Source organism: Corvus moneduloides, chromosome 5 (genome assembly GCF_009650955.1).
Source record: "Corvus moneduloides isolate bCorMon1 chromosome 5, bCorMon1.pri, whole genome shotgun sequence".
NCBI classification, from domain to species: Eukaryota; Metazoa; Chordata; class Aves; order Passeriformes; family Corvidae; genus Corvus; species Corvus moneduloides.
This window is the reverse complement of record NC_045480.1, coordinates 746,384-772,778: the sequence shown is the minus strand read 5'-3', so window position 1 is coordinate 772,778 and position 26,395 is coordinate 746,384. Positions and strand designations below refer to the sequence as shown.

The 26,395-nt window shown below is 53.2% G+C and overlaps 1 protein-coding gene across 2 annotated transcripts in view; it reads right to left on the bottom strand.

The window, feature by feature from the left end:
• SFXN5 (sideroflexin 5) overlaps positions 1-26,395 on the bottom strand; it is an 86,147-nt gene that overhangs the window by 55,578 nt on the left and 4,174 nt on the right. For both annotated transcript variants that reach the window (XM_032109839.1, XM_032109841.1), the window contains exons 2-4: positions 22,692-22,760; positions 14,438-14,515; positions 423-449 (exon numbers count right to left, since the gene is read on the bottom strand). In XM_032109839.1, the coding sequence (XP_031965730.1) occupies positions 423-449; positions 14,438-14,515; positions 22,692-22,760 (174 nt within the window). The remainder of the gene's footprint in view (positions 1-422; positions 450-14,437; positions 14,516-22,691; positions 22,761-26,395) is intronic.

The window sequence follows — 26,395 nt, the reverse complement described above, 5'->3', positions numbered from 1 at the left end:
GCAGCACAGCTCACTTGGCCCATTTTTACCCAGATTTCCCCCCAGATTTTCTGCCAAGCCCAGGAGACTGCACTGGAATTAACTGGGAGTGAAAAATCAGTTCCCAAGGGATCTGGGAATGCGGGGAGGAAGGTACAGCACAGGCACAAACCTTCCCAAGGAACTGTCAAACTATTTGCAAAAGACTGGAGACAAGAAAGCTCTTGACTAGACAGGAAGGAGAAAATGAAGACATCAAAATATATAAATATATATAAAAAAAAATCAGGCTCTTTGGTGGCAGAGTGTTCTCTGCATTTACATTTCCATGGGAAGGCAAAACAGCAACTGGCAAAGGGAATGAGGGAGGACAGGAAAAAGGGAAAAAGCAGCAGTAGTTGGAAATAATAAAGAAAATGGAAAATATTAAAGAACTGTATTACCTGTTTGATTTTTTGAGCTCCCCACAGCTGGAGAAATAAAAGAGAACATTAAATGTTAAAATAAGCCAGTGTAGTTTTATCCCAAATCCCAAATATTCATCTTTTAGCTGCTGTGATAAACAAACACAAGGGATTGGGACAAAAACCTCATTTCCTGAGCTCTCCAGGATGGATTTAAAGATGCTTTACACACCTGAGCTCCTTCACAGCTGCGTGGGCAGCGAGGCCAGCAAGAGACAATATTGAACTTATATTAAATGGCAAAAAGAACAACAAGAGCCAGACTTCAGAGCTTTACAAATCCCAAATTCTCTGCTGCACAGAGACCTCAAGGTAAATTTAGCACAGCCTCTCCCTGGATGAGCTTCCTGCGGAAATCCAGCCTCGCTGGGGAACAAAGGTGGAGCGAGGCCTGCAGGGAGCACAGGGAGCTCTTCAAGCAAACCCTGGATTTAGAGTAAATAGAATAAACAACCACGAGTTGGCGCTTTTAAATGCACCCAAAAAATGCTCACGGAGAGGAAAAATCTCATTTGAAACTCTCACTGTTGCCTCCTGACAGCTTCCAAACACCCAAATCTGGCTCAGAGCGTGGAGAGGGATGAGCACTGAGGAGGAAACATCCTCTGAGAGGTGCAGGTGGGGATGAGGAGGAGACACCAAGCCCCAGAGGTGCTCTGGCACAGCCCCAGCCCCATGGTTTGCCCTTCCTTCTCAGAGGCAGAGGGGTTTCCTGCACAAATGACACCAAAATCCAAATTCTAACCTCCAAACCAACCAAATGCTGATGTGCATCATTCCAGAGACGGATGGAAAGCCAGGACTCTGAAATATCCCTGGGTTTTGCTGTTAAAAACTCGTGTTCAGCCCCAGCCTGGGTCAGCCCCAAGGCCCCAGCGCCGGGACTGCGGCACCCCTGCCTGGGTTTGTTCTTCCCTCAGGTACTTGGAACCATAAATCCACCCTTTAACCTCCGTTTTGATTTAAAAAACACAGATTTGCTGCGAGCCAGGAGCCTGGCTGCTTCCCTGGCAAGGCTCCTTTGCCAATCTCTCCCCACTCTCGTGGCTCTTTTACTTCTTTCCAATTTGTCAACATCCTCTTGAGTGGAGACCGCCAGGAACCAGGGGAATTATTCCAAGGGAGTTGTGCCGGAGCCAATCCCGGGGCAGGAGAACCTGGGGAGTTCTGCTCCTGCTGCTGCTGAGTCCCAGCATGGTGATGGCTCTTTTTGGCTCACCATCACCCCACCAAAACCCCGCCGGGTGCTGGGGTGCACCTGCAAATCAGCACTCACCCTGCTGAGTGCATCATCGTCAGGCTGTTAATTAAGCCTCATCCCTCACCCCAGGTTTATTGCCACTCCCAAATATAAATCCATTAAAATTCTGTTGGGATAAGGTGATTGCTCTGCTCTAAACGGCATCAATTGGCCCATTGATACCAACAGCCCCAGATTTCACTCCCAATTCATCCCACACTCCAAAATCGAGTTCTGTGATGAGCTCCACTGCTTGTGATGAGGAATTGAAGCTCTAAATGTCACATATCCACAGGAGTTTTCCTGAGGAAAAATTCCCTTTATAAGGAAAATCATTATTCCCCCTTTTCCAGGTGGAAAACAGAGGTTGGGGGACACAAAGGACAATCCCTGTGGGTGGTACAGACCAGGTGGGTCTAAATCCCAAAATCCGAAGGGAAGGAGGCTCCGTGCCCAGACAGTCACCAGGTCCCTACCTGCCTACCAGCTGGAGAAGTTCCATGGGGTGAGGGTGGAATTCCTGGGGCTCCAGGTGACCTCCCAGCACATCCCAGTGACCCCACAGCTGCCCAGATCTCCTTTATCCCGGGTGGGAAACAGAACTGCGGGATTTTCCTCTCCAACTGCCGGCACTGACACCAGCAAAAAGGAAGAGGGATGGTTTCTGAGCCAGCACGAGGGCTTTTTTGGTCAAATTCTCTAATTTCATTAATTGATCCCAATATTTATGCCTTTCCCTGCTGCAGTGCAAATATTGTTAGAACATGCGATTTCATTACTTCTCCCAAAGAGACTTCACAAGATGCACCTGATGAGTCACCTCAAGATTCTGCCAGCTCATTTTCACTTCTTTCTCCTCTAATTCCCTTTCTGTCTGCAGCATTTTCCAGCAGCTCCAGCTCCCTGACGAGTCCTGCCAGCCCGGGGCTCCTCTGGGAGAGGAGTCTCTGTTTGTGCTGGGGTTTCATTCCCGCCCTCTCCGGCCGTCCTGGAGGAACAGCCACGTTTCCATCTCATCCACAGCACTGGGAAACTGGGGAATCTACTCTGGAGCACAGGGAACGACTCCAGATTCATGCTCGGTTTTAGATTTAAGCCCAGGATTGCTGAATATGATGAGCCTGGATCAGGAGGGTCTCTGGGATGGAGGATTTCCCTTGGATGGCTCAAAGCTCCACAGGGGCTTTGCCTCACTCGAATTTGGGTGCTCAAGGGTGGGATGACACCAGGGAAGTGTTATCCCGATATTCCACTCTCCACCTGCATCCCAAGCAGGCAGGAATGGACACTTTTCTCCAGCCTGTGGCCACTGCAACTTTCCCTTGGTCAGATCAGGGGGAAGACCTCATGGGACAGATCAGGCTCTGCTTCCTGGAGAGGTCCTTCATGGATGGGGAGGAATCAGCTCCAGGCTGTTCCCAAGTGGTCTCAGATCCAGCATTTCAGGGCACTGGACTTGTGGATGAGATTTCCAATTGTCTTTTCCAGGATTCTGACTTTCCTACAGATTTTTTGAAGAAGAATCACCACTTTTGTCACCATCTGTAGCAGAGTCCTACAGCCCTGAGCTTGGGGCTCCCAGTCTGGGAAGGACCTGGAGCTGCTGGAGCGAGTCCAGAGGGAGCACCAGGATGGTCAGAGGGATGGAGCAGCTCTGCTGGGAGGAAAGAGTTGGGATTGTTCAGCCTGGAGAGGAGAAGCTTTGGGGTGACCTCACTGTGGCCTTGCAGGACCTGAAGGGGCCAACAAGGAAGATGGAGAGAGACTTTTCACAAGGGCTGGAGGGACAGGACACAGGGAATGGCTTCCCAGTGCCAGAGGGCAGGGATGGGTGGGAGATTGGGAAGGAATTCCTGGCTGGGAGGGTGGCGAGGCCCTGGAATGGAATTGCCAGAGCAGCTGGGGCTGCCCCTGGATCCCTGGCAGTGCCCAAGGCCAGGCTGGACACTGGGGCTTGGAGCAGCCTGGGACAGTGGGAGGTGTCCCTGCCCTGGCAGGGGTGGCACTGGATGGGATTTAAGGTCCCTTCCCACCCAAACCATTCCAGGACTCTGGGATTTTATGAACTCAGGAGCTGAATTCAGTTTTCCAGAAACATCACCTGCTCGTGGTATTTGAGGCAGGGGATCAAAGACCACCAGGATCTGAAGAGAACCAAAGCTGTGGTAAGGAGATGGAGACTGGAATAAATCTTGGGAAGAGATGTGATCTTTGCTTGTCAGGACAGTCATTAGCAATCCTTATTTAGCAGCAGAATTGCAGCTTAGAGATAGTTTAAAAAAAAAAAAAAGAATTTATTTAAAGACTCCATCCAGCCCCAATCTCTTCACCAACACCTGTCACTATAAACACAGCACGAAGGGTTCCAGTTCCCCTCAATGGATGAGCCTCCTCCTATTAAACACAGGAACACTTCGCAGTCCTGGACTCAGAGACGGGAATTCATTTGTCACCCCCATCACAAAAAACTTCCGCCTCACTTCTAATCCAAATCAATCCTCCTTCTGCTTAAAACCACCTGGTGCCACCACGTAAGGACTGATCCTACATCCATGGGTGCCTGCTCTGGCTGTGCCACGCTGGGAATAACTCCCTGGAGAAAAGCCCTTATTGATTAATCACTCAGTAATCACTCATAATGACAAGGCACAATTATAGACACAGAACTAATTAGGCGTCACAGGGGAGATGAGCCCAACGCGGAGGAGAAAAGCCAGAGGTCTGAGTCCTTCAGTGGGGTCTGCCTGGCTTAGACTTTGCACCATTACACAGCAAAACCCCCTAAGTAAGGACAGGGCTGAAGAGGAAATCAATGAAAAATGAGTATTTTTAGTTAATTTCTTTCATCTGTCCAGTCAGTTTCATTTCAAAGTCTGTTCCTCCCCTTCCTGCTCCACCAGAGATGTTCTCACCTTCCACCAGGCCCCGCCTGCACCCAGGAAATGTGGATTTTAACGAGGTAACAGCCTGGAGTTTGCACCCCGTCAGGAACTGCCAGTGGTTTCACACTCTGGGGGTTGTGAGGTTTATTAAAGCACAGCTCGGATCATCCAGCCCACACTGAATTCCAAATATTGGGTGGTGCAGAATGTGGGATGCAGCAAAGCTCCTCCTGGAGCACAACAAGCTCCCTTCCTGCACCCTTGGGAGGGACAGCCTCCAACCCAGATGTGCTTTCCCAATAGTCCCAGTCGTTTAAATGATCGAAATGAGGGGGGCAAAAAATTTCCCAACTCCAGCTGCTCACAGATATGGGATCTGCTGTCGGGCTGTCCTGATAAACCTGGAAAACGAGATAACACCACCTTATGTCTCTTCTAGCTCCTCAGAGGAAATCTCCCCACCAGAGCTTTTACAACCCCGCTCCTAAAATCTTCCCATTAGAAAGGTTTTGGTTCTTCGGGACACAAAGCTCAGCTGAGCCCAGGAGGGGGGCAGATCACAAAGGGATCTGTTCATTTTCTGCCCCCTGACACTGAAATGAGTCAGCACAGGAGGCACCTGAAGCTCTTCTGGGATGCCAAGGGAGAACTCCTTTGCCATTCAAAGCATCGTTGAGTCATTGAGAAGAATCAGAGAATCAGGGAATTGTTTGGGTTGGGAAAGACTTTTAAGACCACCAAGCCCAACCATCCCCAGCACTGCCCAGGCCGCCACTGCCCGTGTCCCCAGTGCCACATCCGCAGGGCTTTGAAATCCCTCCAGGGATGGGGACTCCACCCCTGCCCTGGGCAGCTGTGCCAGGCCTGGACAGCCCTTTCCAGGAAGGAATTGTCCCAATGTCCACCCTGAGCCTGCCCTGGCCCAGCCTGAGGCCGTTCCCTCTCCTCCTGTCCCTGTTCCCTGCCAGCAGAGCCCGACCCCCCCGGCTGCCCCCTCCTGGCAGGGACTTGTGCAGAGCCACAAGGTCCCCCCTGAGCCTCCTTTGCTCCAGGCTGAGCCCCTTTCCAGCTCCCTCAGGAACTCTCCAGCCCCTTCCCAGCCCCGTTCCCTTCCCTGGACAGCTCCAGCCCCTCAGGGTCTCTCCAGAGCTGCCCCCAGCACTGGAGGTGCCCCAGCAGTGCCAGCCCAGGGGATGGGCACTGCCCTGGCCCTGCTGATTCCCAGCCCCAGGAGCTGCTGCCAGATCCCAAACCAAGTGTAGGTGGAACCAGAATCGAGTCCCCACGGATAAAATAAGGCAGCACTGAAATAACACCGTGCAGCCTCCCAGCACTCAATAAACATTAACTAATTAATCCTCCCAGCACTCTCCTGGAAAGACTTCAGCAGAGTGAGAATCACTCACTGAAAACCATCATTGCACCAGGACTGGAGAAGGACTTGGATACGTCTGGAATCATGGAATAGTTTGGGTTGGATGGGAACCTTAGCAGTGTCCAACCCTGCCTGGGCAGCCAGGCTCCCTAATCCAGCTAAGGCTGCTCCAGATCAGATTTGTTTCATCTCATTTTAGCCACACCAAACTCGCCAATCTAATCTGCTCTGTAATCTGGAGGTGATTTGGGATAAACTCCCTAAATCCCGCGCTGATGAGCTGAAACAAAGCCGGTGTGTGACTGAGGAGGAGCAGCAGGAGCAGCAGTCGGGGATCAGGGAGGTTTGAGGTGCAATTACTGCTCCTTCCGTGCCTTTGTCCTCTGACGGGCTGAAATGAGGCCTAAAATCCGCTCATTTTAGTGCCACCGAGAATACTCAGACTGCAGAGGGTGGAAAATCCAAGCGCAGCCCTCGGCCCAGCAAAGGGGCACTTTCCTGCCGAGAAAAGGCAGCAGCAGGACAGCGATACATCCCCGTTCTATCGCGTCCTGCAGGAGACCAGAGCGGGGAAAAATTACAGTTTACTGCAAATGGACCTCTTCGCTCTTCATCAACACCGTTAGGAAAAGCCATTATTCCCCAAAAGGGCGGCTCTTTAGTCCCTGATGGATTCATTGTTCGCTGCTGTGTCTGGGGCAGCGTGCGCGGCTCTCCCCGCTGCTAACCTGATTGAGGCAAGAGCACAGCAATAAATACGTGCCCATTAGGCTACTGAGCCTCTTTTCACTCCACCGATCCTAATGGGGGAGAAGTGAAACAGTTTCGAAACAGCGAGTTGCCAGGAGTGCGTTTGGAAGGGCTGAGGAGTGAGAAGTCACAAGTGACACAGCACGGCTCGGCTCCGCCAACGCGCACCAAGGGCTGGCTGGAGCACGGCACATGTCTGGCTCCGAGGGACCATCCACCCAGCTGCCTTTTCCACATCGGGCACTTCTTTTTAAATTTTATTTCCTCCCCCTGACGCTCAGGGGTGAAGCTTTCAGGGTGGAGCTGAGGGGACAAAAGCAGTAGCTGAGCTGGGTCGCTGCTCCGGTTTGCTCACAAGTAAGATGTTCTCGCATTTTGGCAGGAGGTGCAGGTAAACACCCAGCCAAATGAACAGGCAGAACTCCAGCAGGAAATCCGGGGAGCTGTGCTGGACTAGGTGACCTCCCCAGGTCCCCTCCAGCCTGAGCCACCCTATGATCCTACAGCAAAGAGGGAGACACGGATCAAAAATCCTAAACCCTGGTGTCTCGCAGCTGCAAGGCTTTCAGTCAGCAAAGATCCGCAGCTCAGGATGTTTATTCCTGGTTTTGTGATCCCTGGATTAATTTCCAGCCTCCACCTCAGGTTTCTCTCCCCTTCAGCAGCTCGGGCTGGTTCCTGTTATGGCACCGCAGCCCCCGATGCCCCTGTGCATCCCATCCCTCACACTGCGCAGACAACAGGGACAATAAGGGGAGTCAGAGGCAAAAAACGAGCATTTTGGGAGAGGGGGAAGGGAGCTCGAGTTTTTATTAAGCTCAGCTCCCTGAACACCCAGCTGTGCCAGTGCAAGGCTCGGGGAGGTGGGAACACATGGCCGGGAGAAGGAGGCAGAGCCGTGGCACTGCTGACGCTGCCATGGCTTCACACCTCCCCTTCCAATAGTCTGGGCACAGAGCAAACCTGTGCCAGTTCAGATCTGAACTTCAGGGAATGAGACATTTAACAGGCAGCACCTTCATTCTGCTTGAGGACAGCGGCGGCTCTGTGAGACTGAGGGCCCGAGGGCTGCGTTTAATTAATTATCTACGTTTTTAAACCTCTTATTGGCATTAAAAATCAGAACCTTGCACGGGAAAAGCATCACTCCCCCTGCAGAGTCTCTCCCCCCCCGAGACACTGCTGCTGTTCTGTGGCTCTTTGCCTCTCTCTGCTGGCAGGAGCACAGGGAGGAGCCGAGGTGCCAGCCCGGGACGGGCCCCGGGGACAGCGGGGACAGCGGGCAGGGACGGCAGCATGAGGAGCCTTCACCGCTGCACTCCTCGGACCGTGCCCTACTGCTTGTTCAGGTACTACACTTTTAGGATAGAATGGTAGGAACCTACAAATGGGGGAAATCAGGGCTCTGATCCCAATTTCCAGCAGCATTCCAGCATCCCGGGCTGCTGCTGGTCAGTATTTGGAGCACTCTGAGGAGCAGGGATATTAAACCAGGAGCTCAGCAGCTCTTCCTACCCTGGTTTCTAAGGCCAAAATTCAGCGTGCAAGGGAAAGGAAATGCAGTTCAGGCATGGAATGACTGCAGGGAATTCTAGCTAGGAAAATGGAAGTATTTTGGGGGAAGAAGTGATGAACAAACCTGAAGTTCACCATGAAGTACCCCCAGTGCCAATACCCAACTGCACATCTCCCAAGGCAGATCTTTGGTGCCCAAACCCTCAGCACATCCAAGTTCCCCAGCCTTGGACAGGGTTTTCCTGGAGCCAAAAAATCCCCCAGGAGAAGCAGCTGTACCATGAAGAGGAGGGATTTCAGTCCCTCTGGAGCCGATAGCCACCGAGTGCTGCTTCCCTCAACTTTTACCACTGCTGCCATGCCAGCACCAATCTGTTCCCCCAATCTGTGCTGGGCTCTTGGACAGGGTGGGAGAGGGACTCACACACACAGAGGACACAGATGCAACCCCACAAATTAGTGGGAGAAGCTGAGGATAAAGGACAAAAGCCACATCATTATGCCCCGCAGTTGGTACAGCCTTTTGGTTTGAGGTGAAACCTCAGCATCAACATTCCCAAAACAGGGAAAATGTCCGTGTTTCAGCAAGCTGGCTCTCCATCCTTGTTTACCAGGCTGGTATTTTCCAGCCCTGGCTTTCAGGGGAGAAACCATTCCCTCAAATGAAACCTTATCCCTCCAGCGGAGATTCCCTCCAGGAGGCAGTTTGGGGAATTGCCTGCCCTGTCTGGAATTGGAATTGGATATGTTACAGTCTCTACCTTCTGCTGCAAATTGGCTCCCAGAGCCCTCGTGTGTGTCATTTGCACCTTCCCACTCGCAGCAGCCACCAGAGCTCCATGGGGACGGATCCTGCCAGTCCTGGGAGCAGCCACGGAGCCGGCATTGGAATGGCCCTGGCACAGGGACCCTCAGCACAGGGTGGGACCCTCAGCACAGGGACCCTCACACAGGGAGGGACCCACAGCACATCCCAATCCCAGTCCCTGAGGAATTCTGGCTGCAAAGGTTGCTGAGGTACCATGGGACCACTTAAATGAGCACCCTGAGCTAGTGGGAGGTGTCCAGGCCCATGGCAGGGGGTGGGACTGGATGTTCCTTACGGCCCCTTCCAGCCCAAACCAGTCTGGGATTCTGGGATTCCATGGTTACATGAGGAGCACAAAATGCAAACCATGAGGGAATCTTTACAGAAGGGCAATAACAGGGCCAGGAGCTGCTCCAGGGCTGGAGCCCCTCTGCTCTGGAGGCAGCCTGGGAGAGCTGGGAATGTTGCCCTGGAGAAGGGAAGGAGCCAGGGAGAGCTGCGAGCCCCTTGCAGGGCCTAAAGGGGCTCCAGGAGAGCTGCAGAGGGACTGGGGCCAAGGCCTGGAGGGCCAGGAGGCAGGGAATGGCTTCCCAGTGGGAAAGGGGAGCTTGGGCTGGGATGTTGGGAAGGAATTGCTGGCTGGGAGGGTGGGGAGGGGCTGGGCTGGAATTGCCAGAGCAGCTGGGGCTGCCCCTGGATCCCTGGGAATGTCCAAGGCCAGGCTGGACACTGGGGCTTGGAGCAGCCTGGGATGGTGGGAAGTATCCCGCCCATGGATGGGGTGGGATGGGATTTAAGGTCCCTTCCAGCTCTTTCCAAACCATTCCATGATTCCATGAGTGCAATTCCTACAGAGCTGGAAAAGGGGAGACATAAATGACAACTGGACCAGTTTCTCCCTCCACATTTCCTTTCCCTCTTCACCTCCCCTCTAAGATCCCATTTTCCAGCTTCCCCTGGGACAGGGGGATGAAAGGGGACACAGGGACCAGCAGGTGCCACAGCAGCACCTCCACCTCACCCTCTGCAGGAGCCCCAGGAGGACAAACAGAACCCACCAGTTCTCCTGGGCTTTTCACAGTAAAAATTCTAAATTCCTAAAATTTCCCAACCCTGCTAGGAAGCCGCTGTTCCTGCCACCAAAATGCTTCTGGATCCATGGAGTTCCATCACCCAAACTGCCCCCCCATGAGACCAAACCTCCCCAAGGCCCTTAGGGGGTTTCTCCTCCAAGCATCTTCTCTAATCCTCCTCAGATATTTCACCCAAATGACCAAGAGAGCAGAAGAACACCCCAAACAGGGGCATTAGCAAGGTCACCTTTTCATTTCGAGAAAAAACAGGAAATCCTAGGAGCCTGTTGGGGGTTAATGACAGCGTGGGGTATTCCCACTGCACAGAACATTTGGGGTTGGGGGAACTTTAACAAGCATTCAGCTGCATATTTAACAAAAAGCAAGCCTGGCTTTCAAATATTTCAATAAAAACTCAAGGAAATAAGCTCAGCTGAAGAAATGGAGACTGGAGTGTGTTTTCCTGCTCCACTGAATAAATACTGATCAAGCAGCTCTTTCTCCTCTGTTTTGCTGACCACATAATTGATACACCCAGGACAAAAAATCCTGTTTTTAAAACATCTTTCTAATGTAGGAACAAATCCCACAGTCCCCCTCGATAAGGAGCTCTCAGCAGTGCAGCAGCTATCGACAGGTGAGAGATCAATTCTTCATTTTTGTTAATGAGGCCCCAGAAATGGGTTTTTCCCACCTTGAGTTAATGGCCATTTTCCTGAGCAGTGAAATCCAGTTCAAGAGGAAGAACAGGAGCCTCTGGATGGGTGGGAGAGGCCTGGAAGGGGCAGAGCTGCAGGAGCTGGCACTGCCCCTGTCCAGTGTTCCAGCGTTTATTCTGGAAACTGGCTCGGAGATGGTCCTGGGGAAGTGCTGAAAGCACACTCACGGCTCTTGAGAGGATTTTTATCTTTAGCTAGTCCGTAACCGTTCCATTCCAGCTCATTTGGAAAAACCTGCCTGGGAAATGCAGCAGAGCAGGGCTGGTTCCATGAGAACCCTGTCAAGAAGCTGCGTGTGGAGGAGCTGCTTGCTGTGACATAGCTCTAGGCTCTGTATTTTCCATTTCTCATGCGGCGAAACCATTTCAGCAGGCGCCAGGGACCGCGCCGAGCTGCCGGGAGGCTGCAGCTCCTGCCATCCTCGCCGAGAGCCACGGATTTCTGAATGAGGCAGAGCGCGGGGATTCGAGCTCTGTCAAACGCGGCTCCACCGGAGAGGCTCAGTCGGGAGCTTGGTGAAGCGCTCTGTCAAAACAACTCGTCTGCTTGATCTCCGAGCTGCCTCCTGAGGGGGGGAGCGTTGGCTTCCTGGAGAATTAATGCATTAAAACTCTGCCCAGGGCGTTGTTTTTAAAGCCTTCGAAGGTGAGCGCGACTCTCACGCTGATTATGAAGCTCAGCCCGTTCAGACATTTCTTTGTGTGCCACGTCCAGTTCAAAGGGCAGCAGTTCTGAGGGGTCCGAGCAGCCAAACGGGAAGCAGCTCTTAAAGGAGATCAAGTCAATTCTCCCTTGAGATCACTGAAGTCCCGCCCAGCCTTTTTGATGAGCAATAACTGCAGTTTATCCTCTCTCAGACTCCGTGTTCCCAGGTCACCGCTCCAACATCCACGCCTTGCCCACGGGGACACATCTGACCAGCTCAGATCCCAGCCAGAGAGGGGTAAAACCCCCCAAAATCAGTCAGAAATCAAATTACCTCTACCTGCTGGTGTCCTGCCACATGTGGCAACCTCACCAGTGCAGCAGAGGAGTGGGACACTCAGTTACCACACAGGACGTGGCCCAGTCCCGTATCCCAGCACCAATCCCTGTGCCACAAACCAGGCCCCTCTCCAGAGCTCCAGCGCTGCCCTCTCCCAAATTAGCACCAGAAAACTGCCAATTGTTACTGCCTCCAGCCAGAGCCCATCCTGCAGAGAGTGGTGCACAGAAAAGCCAGGAAAACTGTCAGTCTCAGCTCCAGGAAAGCCAAAATGCACTTTCCAGGTGTCTTTGGATCAAATTTGGGGTGATAGCGATGGGAGTGAGAGGCTTGGGCTTGGGCTCTGCTCCCAGGGAACAGGGACAGGAGGAGAGGGAATGGCCTCAGGCTGGGCCAGGGGAGGCTCAGGGTGGATATTGGGAATATTCCTTCCTGGAAAGGGCTGTCCAGCCCTGGCACAGGGGGTGGAGTCCCCATCCCTGGAGGGATTTAAAGCCCTGTGGATGTGGCACTTGGGGACACGGGGCAGTGGTGGCCTGGGCAGTGCTGGGGATGGTTGGACTCCGTGATCTCAGAGGGCTTTTCCAGCCTCAGCAATTCCATGATTCTATTGCCCAAATTCCCTCCTGTTCAATCAGAACTAGGCAGCCACAGGAGCACAGAAGGACCGGGACCTGCTGCTCCAGGCATCCCTCCCCAGCTCACCAAGGCAGCTCCAGTCACCCCATCACTGTGGTTGTTTGTGTCCCACGGCAGCCTGGGCTCCCCGAGGGTCACCTGCGTCCAGTCCCTCCCATCCCCACCCTTCTTACAGCGGCCGTGGCATCCTGGGACAACATTCCAGTCCCACAGCCTGGGATCTGCCCATGGGATCCTGGAATGGGTTGGTTGGAGGGACCTTAAGGCTGTTCCACCCCTGCTGTGGGCAGGGACACCTTCCACTGTCCCAGGGTGCTCCAAGCCCCAGTGTCCAACCTGGCCCTGGACCCTGCCAGGGATGGAGGTGCTCACTCAGCCCTCGCTGGGGTTTGGTTTAATTAATGCAGTCATTGAACACAAGCAGCTCTTGCTGCAATCCCACCCAGGCTCCTGCAGGAGCAGAACCACACAGACCCCTCTGACATCACTGACACAGAGAGCGAAGGGAGCTGTGGCACAGTTCCACCACAAACCCCGGTACTCTTACCCTGACGTGAGAACATTTCCCAGCAAAGGCCTTTTCCCATCGTTTCCCCTCCCCTCCTTCACCTGGATTCCCACTCAGAAGCTCCCAGTTCACACAGCCTTACCCCCTGCACACGAGGCCGCTCTCCCCCACTGGAATTCTGAATGAACCCTGGGAAGAGCCTGGCTTTGTCACTCCAAAAAATGTAGGTCAAAAGTCTGCGTGGTTTGTCACAGAGAGTGGCTCGTGTGTCATCTGCCTCGGGCAGATGGAACTGAGTCACTGCTGCTGCATCACTCCTGATCCCTCCCTTCCCAGCCCCGGAGCTTTTGCCTCACCATCAGATGCTGGTTGGAAGAATGCACTGACATCAGGGGAGCAGGAGGCCAATGCCTTGTGACAATTTCCCGTTTGTTTTTTGTGGAAGCTGTGCCTCTTCCCCAGCGCAGCACCCACCACACCAGCTGCCCCTTTCCGAAGTGAAGAAATTCTAATTTCCTTCATTTATTCCAACACTTACCTCCTATATTTGCCTTTGACAAAAAGAAATTACCACTTGTGAACAGGGAAAAGAAATAAAAGAGGCTCTTTGACCTACAGGGTGTGGGGAAAATTTCCCCACCACTTCCATCCCTGTTTATTTGGGAGGTGCACTGGCCCTCTGGAATTGCTGCTGCTTGTATCCCCTCAGGCAGATCTGCTATCAATTCATCTTTACATGACATTAAATCACACAGAACCGATTCACTCTGTGCTGGATGCACAAACACGACCATGAAAAAGCTCCTGGGTGGGTGTCATGGTCAGGAGTCTCCACATGGACAGCAATGGGGAAGAGTTTGAGGGAACACCCACACAAAAAATGATGATTTTTGTTTCATGGCATGGATTGGGAGGTAAAAGACCCAAAAAGCAGCCTGACTCCTCTACAATCCTTGTCTCTGCTTCCACAAGTTCCATGTGCAGAGGAGTATGAGGAAAAAGTCCAGAAAATTGGACTGATGTGGTCTTGGAGAGCTCACCCAGCCCATCCCTCTGTCCCAAAGCCCCAAAAATGACCCTTTCCTCAGGAACCCCCAAACTCTGCGAGGAGCTGCCCATCCATGGGGATCCCACGACCTCCTGCAGCCCCCATTCCAAGGGCAGGAACGCCCCGCTCCTGCTGCACAACTCCAGCACGAGGAGCGCCTGGTGCAGCCCAAACAACACTCGTGTCCAGGCAGAAATGGAAATTACTGGAACAGGAACAGGGCAGGGGCTGAGGCCTCGCAGCTGCTGCTACAAGAACCCACAGGAGCGACAAAAAGCCTCCATCCAGCTAAAAAAAGGACTTTTGTGTTTTGCTTTGAATTGTACAAGAAGTTTGCATCTTAGCACAGGAACACCAAGGTGCCCCTCAGCAGAGCCTGCCCGAACCCCCCGCTCCTCTCTGCCCCCCAAACCGCAGGAATAAGCAGAAATTTAACAGTTTTTCCCTCTGACCTCCTTGTTGGTGACTCCTGGGGGCAGAGTCCCGTGTTTGTAATCCTCCAGCAGCTGCACCGCTTCCTTCAGGCGACTCTGCAACAAAAACAGCAGCGAGGATTGAAGACACAGAATGATGGTGTCTGCCAGGAAAAGCTCATCCCAGAATCATGGAATGGCTTGGGTTGGAAGGGACCTTAAGGATCATCCAGGTTCAACCACCTGGATGGGCAGGGGCACCTCCCACTATCCCAGGGTGCTCCATATGTTATGTTATATTATATTATACTACATTATATTATATTATATCATATCATATTTTGTTAACTACTCTATTACATTATATTATATATTTTTATTATATATACTATTATACTATATTATTTATATATAATATATATTACATACATTATATATTATATATAGAAATATTATTATATTATATTATTATTTATATATATAATATAGAATATATATTACATAAATTATATCTATTATATATATTAATACCATTATATTATATTAATTATATTATATTATATTATATTATATTATTTATACAGTATATATAACATATACTATATACCTGCTATATTAGATAGAATATTATATATAGCATACATATAGAACTATATCTGCCTATAAAGATACACATTTTTTCTTGAAAGAATATATATTTCCACAGAATATATGAATTTATTGAAGCACAAACCCCCCCTCCCCAGAGCAGAAATAGACAGAAAGATCCTTAGATTTGCCCAAGCTCAAGAGGAAGAAGTCAGGATGTAAAGAGCAGCTTCCAAGGGGTTAAATCTTCTTATCCCGGTCTGCAGAAATCCTGGGATCGCTCAGCAATGGCTCCCGAAGATCTGAAGCCAAACGCCACTTCCCAGAGCCTCCTGCAGGTTGCCCGTGCTCCGGCTGAGCGACGCCGACCTTGGATCGACATTCCGGCCCCAGCTCCGTGGGTTTGGCAGCTTTTCCAGCACTGGTGCCGGAGAACATTCCAGAAAGGCGGAATATTCTCCCTAAGGCTGCCCGGGGGTGCTGGGGGTGGCTCCTGTGGAGCCCCCGGAGCCCCGCCAGGGCTGCTCGGTGCCACCCCGGGCTCCGTCCCCGCTCCAGGATCCACGGCAGCGAAACTCCTTCCCCCCCTCTCATGCCCACATTGACGGGGGCTTTGTTGTTTCCCTGGAAGCCCAACCTGAAAGCAGCAATTAACCACAGACTATCGTCCCGCAAACATTCCGAACATCCGAACAGCGGGAACAGCGGCCATTCCTGCCCTTGGGATCGGATCCACGGCCCTTTGCCAGCGGCCGAGCTCGCTCTGTCAGTGCCACCTCATTCCCAGCCTCGGTGGATTCTGCACAGCAGAGCCTCTGCAAACTCGAGGTTTGGTGTCAGCCAGGAACAACCTCGGCAAAAAAACGCTGTATTCTGGGCAAAAACTCCATATTCTGGGCAAAAACCCTTCCATGTTCCGGGCAAAACGCAGGCTCGGGGATTTGTGGTGGTCCAGGCCGGGGTTAGCAGGCCAAGCTCTCAGCCTGTGTCACCACACTCATGTAACAGGTGACACATTTCCCAGTTCCTGCCCTGTTTCTGGGAATGTTGGCTTGGAATCAGCCCCCTCTTAGACCAGCCCATCCCAGCTCCGGGCCTGGATGTCCCAGGAAGAGCTGCCCACCACCCTTCTCCCACTTTTCTACCCCTCTCACTTGGAACTTAAAATCACAGAATCTCCTGAGCTGGAAGGGCCCACGAGGTTCACCCAAATCCAGCTCCGGGATTCCCAGAGCTGCTCTGGATTTCTCCCACCAGGTGGGGCTTCAGGCCCCTCACAGATTCAGGACCTCCCTGCACTGCCAGCACCTTCATTCCCACCCCAAAAGGGACCAGGCTGGGGAAGGATCTCCAAGAACAGCATTGAAGGTCAACATTAGACCATATTTTAGTGCCGGGTGTGAGCAATTCCTTTTGTTCTATTCCCATTTTATTGGAGCATTGGGAAGTTCAGAGAAGCAGAGCCGTCATTTCCTACAGATGTTGGAGGGTCAAACACGGATTGATGGTGTTCAGAAACCTCCAAAGGCCAGGCAATCCCATTCCACCTCAAACACTGAGCCTCGCTCCAAAAAACAGCAAATTATTTAATATATAAAAGCTTTCACGGCTGCCTCAAAAAAACCCCATCCACACTTGCTGAACCTGCCTTAAAATTTAAACTTAGCTTAAGAAAAAATAACATGGAAGTGGTAGGGTGAATATTTCCTGGAAAGAGGAGATCCCGCATTCTTTCAGAGCATCAATTGTCCCGGATGCTTCCACGGATCAGGGCAGGCACTGGGCATCCTTTTGCATGTCCATCCAACACCCCTGACAGAGAAATGAGTCATTAATTAAGCCAAGTCCTCTTGACACTGGAGAAAAAAGGAGAGTTTTGGATTGGGGTGGCATTTTCTGGGGTTCCAGAAACATCACCGGGGGAGGTCCTGTTCCTCCACAAGGGTTTAGGGTCTCCCACAGGAGAAACGCTGACCCTGAGAAAGGGGCACAGGGAATGAAATCCAACACTGTGGACACATGGCCAGACTCCTGGGAATTCCTGCAAGACCCCCAGGGGCTGTAGCTGGAATGACCAACTCCAGGAAAAGCCACTTCAGGGCGTGGTTGACCACTGGGAATCTGAGAGGAGCTGCAGGGCTGAGAAACAAATTGGATTTTTAGGCTGTTTCAGGCATTTCCAGCCTTCAAGGAGAAGCAATCCCACAAGATCACAACAGGACCTGTGCCTTTGGAGTTATTCCTCAGAGCTCTGGGCCTCAGGCTTGTTCAGAAATTCCTCTCAGGAAAAGCCCTTCCCTAGCAGGACACCAATGAATGATAATTGTCCGGTGCAGACTGACAACCCCGAGGTGAAAACCCTGCCAGCCGCCTGCCCAGATCCAGGGAAGAGGAGCCTCGCTGCCTCCAGAGCCGGGAAATAACCGGGGAGTGCCAGCAGCACATCCTGGAGAGCCATTTGTGCTCATTGTGGGGACGTGTTTTTGTCACCGAAATTACCTACACCAAGCGTCTCGCAAACGCTCTCCCAGAGCAGCGTGTGACTCTGAATGGAGAGCTGCAGCAAGGCATGAATGGGGCCCGTGCTATTTTTTCCCCCCTTCTCTTGAGGAAATCTTAGTAGTTACTATAACAACCCTGGCCAGATCCCATCTTGTTTAGAATGGTAACAAACAGCAAACAGAAAAGCTCGGGCTCGCTTTTAAAATCGCAGCCTCCACGAATTCCCTCCCTCAGCTCCCTGGGGACAGAGGGGAACTTCTGCAGAGAAAGGAGTCCTGCCCCAGCACTGCCAGCGGGGCCTGAGGGTGACAAAAGGGTGGCACAGAAAGTGAACAAAAGTGTTCAGCCGAGTCCAGCAGATCCTTTCACACGGCTCCGAGGCGCTCAGGTACCTTCAGCAAACACCCCCCAAGCCTCCCAATTTAGGGAGAAGACTCGGCTGCCTCCTATTCCTTCTGGAAAAGTCAAGCACGTTCTTTTAACCAGAACCTCCAAAAAAAACCAGGAGCAAACTTTACCACACGCAACAGCTCCAAATGCCAAGCAGCTCCGCTCGCTGGCTTTCAGCACGATGCAGCTCCACTTGATAGCTGATAATGTCTAAGATTACACTTCAGCTCCTCTTTAACAGCAGAAACGAGGTCTGTCTGCAAGGTTGTGCTACTGTTTCAATATTTATTGTTGCTTGGTTTCTCTGCTGCTGTCTGTGGGATGAAGTGTCACTCGAGATTTTACAGCATCCCTGATTAAAAAAAACCCCACAACCACGTTTTTCCCCAGAGTGTCTCATTCCTTACATACCCCTTTCCTCGGAAAAAACCTCGAGCACTTCTAGTGGTGGCTGCTGGGGTCTCAGCTCTCACAATAGGGTGCCAGACAGACCATCTGCAGCCGGGGATGTTCCTACAGAGCTCAGCCCTGCAGCACCCACCGAGCTCCAGCCTGGGCTCCACCGCTGCAGCCTCAGCCACATCCCCCTGGGGAGGGCTGGGGGCTGCCCCGGGAGGGGCACGGCTGGAAAACGCCAGGTTTGGAATTGCAGCTCAGGAAGGAGCAGGGAATGGGCTGTGGCTGGTCCCTCAGCCTGGGTGTGTGGCTGTGGATGTGCCATCGACAAGGCAGAGCTGGGATGAGCCTCCATCAGTGGGATCTCTGGCATGGTTTGGATCCAAACCCTCCAGCCCTGTGCCAAGCGGTTCCTGGGCACAGATTGGAGTCCCCAGGGGCCGGGACAGCACCTGCAGGGACCTTCTGGAGAGGGAGAGCCTGGAACAAACCCCACCAGCTGCTGCACCCACAGCAGCCCCGATCAGTCTGAGTGATGGAACCACACAATCCCAGAATTGTTGGGGCTGGAAAAGCCCTCTGGGAGTCCAACCATCCCCAGCACTGCCCGGGCCAGCATTGCCCCACCTCCCCAAGTGCCACATCCACAGGGCTTTAAATCCCTCCAGGGATTAAATCCCTCCCCCCTGCCCTGGGCACTTCCAAGGCCTGAGCACCCTTTCCATGGAGAAATTCCTGCTGCTGTCCACCCTGAGCCTGCCCTGGCCCAGCCTGAGGCCGTTCCCTCTCCTCCTGTCCCTGTTCCCTGCCAGCAGAGCCCGACCCCCCCGGCTGCCCCCTCCTGTCAGGGACTTGTGCAGAGCCACAAGGTCCCCCCATGTCCCCCTTTTCCTCAGGCTGGTGCTCAGGAGGAGAAGGAACAACCCCAGCAGGAAACCACCCCCACCCTGAGCTGATGGCCCCCGCTCCAGCCCCATGACAGCACAGGGACAGCTGAGCAGGGTCCCACCAACACCCCTGGACCTGTGCCAGACCCCTCCACCCAGCCCTGAGCTCTTCCTCTGAGTTGTCACCTTGCCCCCCTCGCTCCAGGGCTGTTTCTGCCTGGCAGCTCCGTGCCTCGTCTCCTCTTGGATCCCAACGGTGCCTGCACATGGCTGGGAGCAGCCTCCAGAACCCCATCTGTGCCATACAGACCGGAGCGAAGCCACTCTGCCAGGAGCACGACACATTCCTGCCTCAGAACCCACACACAGCGAGGCCAGGGCTCGCTGGGGGCCTGGGAGGGGATCCACGGACGGGCCAGGGCACAGGGGATGGTTTGTGTCTCACTCTGGGCTCACACTGGCGTTTTGGGGCCGCTGATCTCTGTGTGCCCTGAGCTCCACCGGCTCCACCTTCAGCCCAGCCATGACTTGGTGCCACATGCCCCAACCCAAGGGTCCCGTGGCCACCAGCAGCACCAGCTCCCCGAGGGCGTGGCGATCCAGCTGTGCCCTCCACCAGCCACGGCCCGGCTCGGGGTTTGGTCTCCCTGCTCCCCGGGATGACACACACGGCAGACTTGACTCCAGCTGGCCCCATTGTATTGGATCCACAGTGACAGACAACAGGAGCCAGAAACTTTTTGTTCGAGTGGAGCCAGCAGATGTGACACTGAATAAACACAGACAGTCAATCTGCTGAGTAAGAAGGTATCGTTCATATAAATAACATACATCTAATCCTGCTTCCATTTTAAACCCAAATATGGGAGTGCAAGATGCTCTGCAGATCCAGCCTTCGAACAATGAGATAAAGCAAAAGCAGATAACAGGCAGCCCCTTCGGAGCTCTCTTCAGGTCTGATTTCACTTTGGCTCGGAATTATTATCAGGAAGAGCTTCCCACAGAGTGTTAACAGGGTGGCCAGGCTAACGTCAGATGGGATAAGTTCACCTCATCAAAATATCTGCTGCTCCCCATGGACCTTAATTACAGAGCAATTAAAAGTATTACTCCGATCATTTGAACCTCCCACATCTCCCAGCCAGGCCCTGCCCCATCGAGGGGCCTCTGGTGGTCTGGGGGACAGGACAGGGTGACCCTGCAATGACACATTTCCCACTTATCGCAGAAGTTTGCAAATCTGCAGCTGCCAAGACATGATTTGATTAGAGAGGCAGTAATGAGACGAATTAGCACCCACCAAGCCTCCTCTTCAGAGGTGGCTGCAGCACTGGCACGAGGTCGGGGCTGTGTTCCAGCTCCTCTGCCCTCAGAAGGCAGCACAAGCTGGTGCTGAGTGTGATGGGATAATTGTTCCCCCGGCAGATAAAAGCACAGGTACAACAGAACCCCGTGCTCAGGGGAATCCCCCGAGGGTTTCCTCCTCAAGAACCTCTAAAACACAAGGAAGTTTCTAATTGCGTTAAGAACCTGCTTTATTGAAAAATAAATGAGTAAGGGAAGAGTGTCACTGAGACTGATGATCCTCCCCATCACTCAATTCCCCCCTCGGCAGGCTCCCTCCAGCCCTCCCCACGACACAGGCAGCAGCAGGATGCGATGATGGAGCACACAGCCACCAGGAAAGGGTGGAGAGAAATTAAGTATTATCACATTTCCCAGCATTTTCCATGGGATTAACCTCCATTCCCATTAGACACTCATTTATCTACTCTTTTGCTCCGTTTGCCAATGAGCTCCTCCAAGACAAACAGGGATTTGTTTGTTCCCTGGGAGCCCTGGGCCTGGGAGATGCAGCCATCTGTCAGTGGGAAGGAGCTCCCTGCACATGCCTGTGGCTCAGCAAACCTCCCTAGGTTTTCATTTGCCCCCTCAATTATCCAAGGAAAGCAAAAAACTTTTGAGTTCCACGTCTGCGCACCCCAATTATTGCAAAGCGGAGATCAGACGCACAGAGCAGAGCAAGCAAAACAAACAAAAAGCAGATTTTGTGCCCCAAAAAGTGACCCAGGCTTTGGCAAGAGACTTCTCCAGGGAGAGGGAACTCATGGGGACATCACCAAAGATGCTGCAGGTCTGCTGAGGCCCCCCTGCCATGGAATTCAAACTCCCAAAGGAAATGACAGAGGGCATTTCCCTCCTTGGAAAGCCCCCAAGCCATTCCTGAAGACCCTGAAGTTCAGCCCCCAGTGATGGACACCAAACCTCCCCACTTTTCTGAGGTTCACTTTGGAACCCAAAACTGCTCGATTTTGACCCAGGATAAAACTGGGCCACTCAGGCTTTGCTCCTTTTTTCCCCCTGGGTTCCACCTTCTTGAAGGAACCTCATCAAAAGCTGTCTGGAAAAATGAAGTTACAGCAGCTGATCCCTCTGAATCCACACCCTTTCCAACCCCCCAGAGACCTGGAAAGGTGACCACGGGAAGGTGGAAAATTGTGTGGTTGAGCCAGAGGTCACCCAGGGGGTTCAGAGCAGGAACTGAGCTAAGAGCTCGCCCGGGAGTCCAAACTCCCTCTGCATTCCACAGAGGGCAGAGCAGGAAAATTCCCCCCAGAGGCAGAAGAGATTCCGCCCTTAAAAAGTGCTGGGAAGGGTTTGGAGCCCCAGGAAAAGCTGAGGGAGGAGGGAAAGGGGCTCAGCCTGGAGAAAAGGAGGATCCAGAGGGATCTTTTCCCTCTCTGGAATTCCCTGACAGGAGGGGGCAGCCGGGGGTGGGGGGGGGGGGGGGGGGGGGGTTGGGCTCTGCTCCCAGGGAACAGGGACAGGAGGAGAGGGAACGGCCTCAGGCTGGGCCAGGGGAGGGGCAGGGTGGATATTGGGGAAAAAGATAAAATAAAAAGGAAAAAGCAGCTGTCCTTCACTGAAAATCCAAAGTTTTCTGGCCAAAGGGCAGAATTCCAGACCAGGAGTAGAACTCTTCCTTCCCAAGGATTCCCCATCACCCTCAAGCAGTATCTGATGGCAGCAAAGAGCTGCATTAAAGCTGGACAACCCTAAGTGGAAATAAAGGAGCAGGAACCCCAAATCCTGTTACAAACAGGGCAATAACTGAAATATAAAAAAAATCTCCTTGAGTGCAGCCCCTACAGAACTGCACCACAAACCCACCCAGATCACTCCTCATGGAATTAAAATTCACTCTCATCCCCTCACCTGCATTTTTGCCATGAACCCCTGTAGGAATTTCCCTGCTGAGAAGACCAAATCACTGGCAGCTTTGCCAAAAACCAGTTCAGGGCCTCCCCAGTGAGCAGAGGGAGCCGGGGGTGTGGATCCACAGGTGCCCGATGCAAAGCAGGTTTGTGTTCCAGACTGAACAGCGCTCGCTTGGGCAATCAGGCACCTGTGAGACACAAACCCACTGCAGAGCCGGGTTCATCCCTTCTGCTGCTCGCAGCAGAGATTGGTTTTAATCTCCAGCTGTCTAATAAACAGCCCTGTCCAAAGCAGAGGTGTGCACGCATTACCTCAGTCACAAAGAGAGTGCGGGGGTCGATGATGTCCAAGAAGTGCCTGAATCTGCCATAAAATGAAGTCTGGAAAAAAGGAGACACAAAAGAAACAAACCTGGTCAGTGAGAAATCGCCTTTCAAGGTTTATCTCCTTTGCAGAATGAAGTAGCAACTAGAAATAAATAATATAGGAGGTGTTTACTGATGTTCTGGTATAGGAAATCTGGAGGGCAGAGATGAGGACCTGGACCCTGCCAGCGGGACACCAATCAGATTCTTTAACAAAGAGGTGCCACCAAATACCCTTTACTTTTTCCCCAAAAAATTAAATATTGCCTGTGGGACTCCTGGGAGATGCCTGAGGCCACAAAAACCCCAAAGTGCAGCTCCAGAGCTCCCAAGGCTGCAATTCCCACCCTGCAGTGCCTCTGACACGATCCCTGTGCTGCTCACCCTCCCTCCTGCCAGCAGCTCTGAGCACCAGCACAGCCACAGGGGCATCACGGATTTTGGGGATAGACCAGGAGGAGGTGAGGGGTTGTGGACATCCCACCCCGGCAGTGTCCCAGGGCAGGCTGGACACTGGGGCTGGGAGCACCCTGGGACAGTGGGAGGTGTCCCTGCCATGGCAGGGCTGGCACTGGAGGGGCTTCAAGGTCCCTTCCCAGCCAAAGCACTCCAGGATTCCCTGGATGCCTCCTTTTGCTCCCAGCAGAAGCCTCCTCAGCAGCTTTGGGATGGTGTTATCCTTACACAAACACCTCCAGCTTGGGTTTTTCCCGATGTGCCGCTAAGAACGAGCCCAGCCAGACCAGGCTGCTCAGGGCTCCACCCAAGCTGGCCCTGAGCACTTCCAGAACTGGGAAAAGAGTCTGGAGGAAGGGGAAGGGATCTGTGAAACAGGAGGGGAAGTTCATGGCAGCTCCAGAGGAAAGGAGAGAAGGAGACTGAGCACTCAGACAGTGAGAATAAAAGCATCAGTGGAGTTTGTACCAACCCCAAGCACCAGACTATGGAACACTGAGGGATTGGGAGCCCTTGGGGTACACGGACATCCTCACCCAACCTCAGCCTGCACTCCACGATCCAGAGGCAGGTGCTGCCAGACCCTCAGGCCAGGTGGACACAGGGCAGCCCCGTCCAGCAGCCCCTCTCTGTCCGGTGGCTTCTCCACAGAAGCCACACAGAGCCCAGTGGGACGTGGATCAGGGCCATGGCCACCCCGGGGCTCTGGGATCCTGGGAGCCCTTTATCCCGGGAGCCCTCCATCCGCACGTGGCCCATCTCCTGCAGGCTCGTTCTGCAGGAACGGGCTATAAATAAAGGCCTGGAGTGTGGATGGAGCCGCGGGAGCAGCGCTTAATCACTGCTGGCACCGCTTCCCAGAACGTGCTGCTGCTGCTCCCCTGCTCCTCCGGGAACCCTGCCCCCCATTCCAGCAGAAATCCCTCTCCAGGGGCCCTGCCCAGACACTGCTGCCACCTCACTGCAGCATCCATCCCCACAAAACTCCGCTATTTTTCCACGTTCTGCACTAAAAAAAGACCCCCCCCCCCAATGGAACAAACCAGCTCCACACAACTCCAGGAAAAAGCACAGCGGTTTTTAATTAGCATGGATTTAATTAACACTAATTCTGGTACTTTCGAGCGGTTTTGAGCTTGACATTTCACTGCCTCCCTTTTGTTTTGGGTTTGAGGATCCCTGCAGATGCCACCACCCTCCCCAGCACCGCTGTCCAACCCTTCCCAGGGGTGCAGGGGGCCGTGAGCAATTCCTGACTCACCCCATCCACCCCTCAGCCATCCCACGGAGCAGCAGCCCCGTCCCACCGCTCATCCCACAGCACCACCAGCAACCCAGAGCCGTTGGAATGACTGCCTCCAACAACAGCAGGGCGGGGGGACTTCAAATCTGAGTGGCCTCGACTTCCCCACTGCCTTTATCGTTGAGACACAGTGAGAAATGCAATAATAAATGGAATTAAATGGAACATCAATGTTTTACACCCACTTGGCCAAGGAGTAAATGACAAGGGAGGGGGAAGGAGACCTCAGGTTCAAAGGGGCAGGGTATAAACGTCATTCAGAATTACCAATTCCCATTTCCCAAGCTGCCCAGGCCCTCGGGGAGCCGGTCCCGTATCCCAGGGCTGGGGTTTGGCTGGCACTGAGCTCCTGCCCTGCTCCTGCCTGGCCAAGCTCAGCAAGGCCGAGCACAGGACAGGTCTGAGCAGCTCAGATCCACCCTGATGTTATCCCATTCCCACGTTCCCTGCTCCTCTCCTGCCCAGTGCTGGGGCTGACTCAGCCCTGGTGCTCAGCTGGGGAGCTGAGAGTGCCCCAAATCCTTAAATCATGGAATGTTTGGGATGGAAGGGACCTTAAAGCCCATCCAGTGCCACCCCTGCCATGGCAGGGACACCTCCCACTGTCCCAGGTGGATCCAAGCCCCAGTGTCCAGCCTGGCCTTGGGCACTGCCAGGGATCCAGGGGCAGCCACAGTGGCTCTGGACACCTTGGACCAGTGCAGGAAGCAATGAGGGATTTGTTTCGAGGTGGTGCTGCCTGAACTCGTCCATTCTGTGGTCAGAGAACACCAAAACCATCAGGGAATCTGAGCCTGGACAGGTTTTCCCTGGTTTTGTTAAACTCCGATGAGTCAGGGCTTCATTTCCCCACACCCAGAGCTCTGTGAGCACCCATCAGACAGAGCCAGCTCCAAACCCAGAGCCACGAGGGCTCCCTGGGGCTCCACCTCAGCACCCTCCCTGCACACCCCACTGCTCCCTCCCCCTGCAGTGCCCTCACCACCACTGTCCAGCTCCTGACCATAAAATGTCCTCTGTTTTCCTGCACCCCAGCCGTGGGACTCTGTGCTCCCCCGTTTCAGATGATGTGGGAAGCTGCCTCACTGCTTGGCTCCCCACCCTCCATCCAGGTCATTCCCTGCTTCCCAGGTTTATTCTCCTGACTAGAAGCCAAACTAATATTTGTAATTCAAGATTGGTTTTCACAGAGCTGCAGGCAAAACAAAAGGTGAAAAAAGAAACCCAGCAATTCCCAGTAATTCAGAAACTTGGGGGAATTCTTCCCTGGGAGGGTGGGGAGGGGCTGGGCTGGAATTGCCAGAGCAGCTGGGGCTGCCCCTGGATCCCTGGGAATGTCCAAGCCCAGGCTGGACACTGGGGCTTGGATCCACCTGGGATGGTGGGAGGTGTCCCTGCCCATGGCAGGGGTGGCACTGGGTGGGCTTTAAGGTCCCTTCCCGCCCAAACCAGTCCAGGATTCCATGACCCAGCAACCCAAAAGCTGTCAGGAGATGGAAATGGGATGGGAGGATCTGGCCCCTGGACACAGGAACAGCTCGGTGCCCTCACTGTCAACCCAGCCCTGATTTCCCTGAGCAGGGGGAATGGATCCAGCCCTGCTCTCACCCTCGTGCCAGGCACGGAGCCTGTGAGGTGCCCACGAGTCTGACCTTCCGCTCCCAAATATCCATCCCTGGGCTTCTTCCCCCTTTAATTCCTGGAACAGCTGCTGGAGTAAACTGGGAGCAAACTGAACAACACAGATTTCCTGTGATTAATCGGGGCTATTTTGGGACCACTTCTCAGCAGCCTGCAAGCACGAGGAAGTGGCTGGGAATATTAATTCCCTTCCAGGGCACAGCAGCTCGGGAGCATCGAGGATCCAGGATCCAGGCCGTGAAGGACCAGC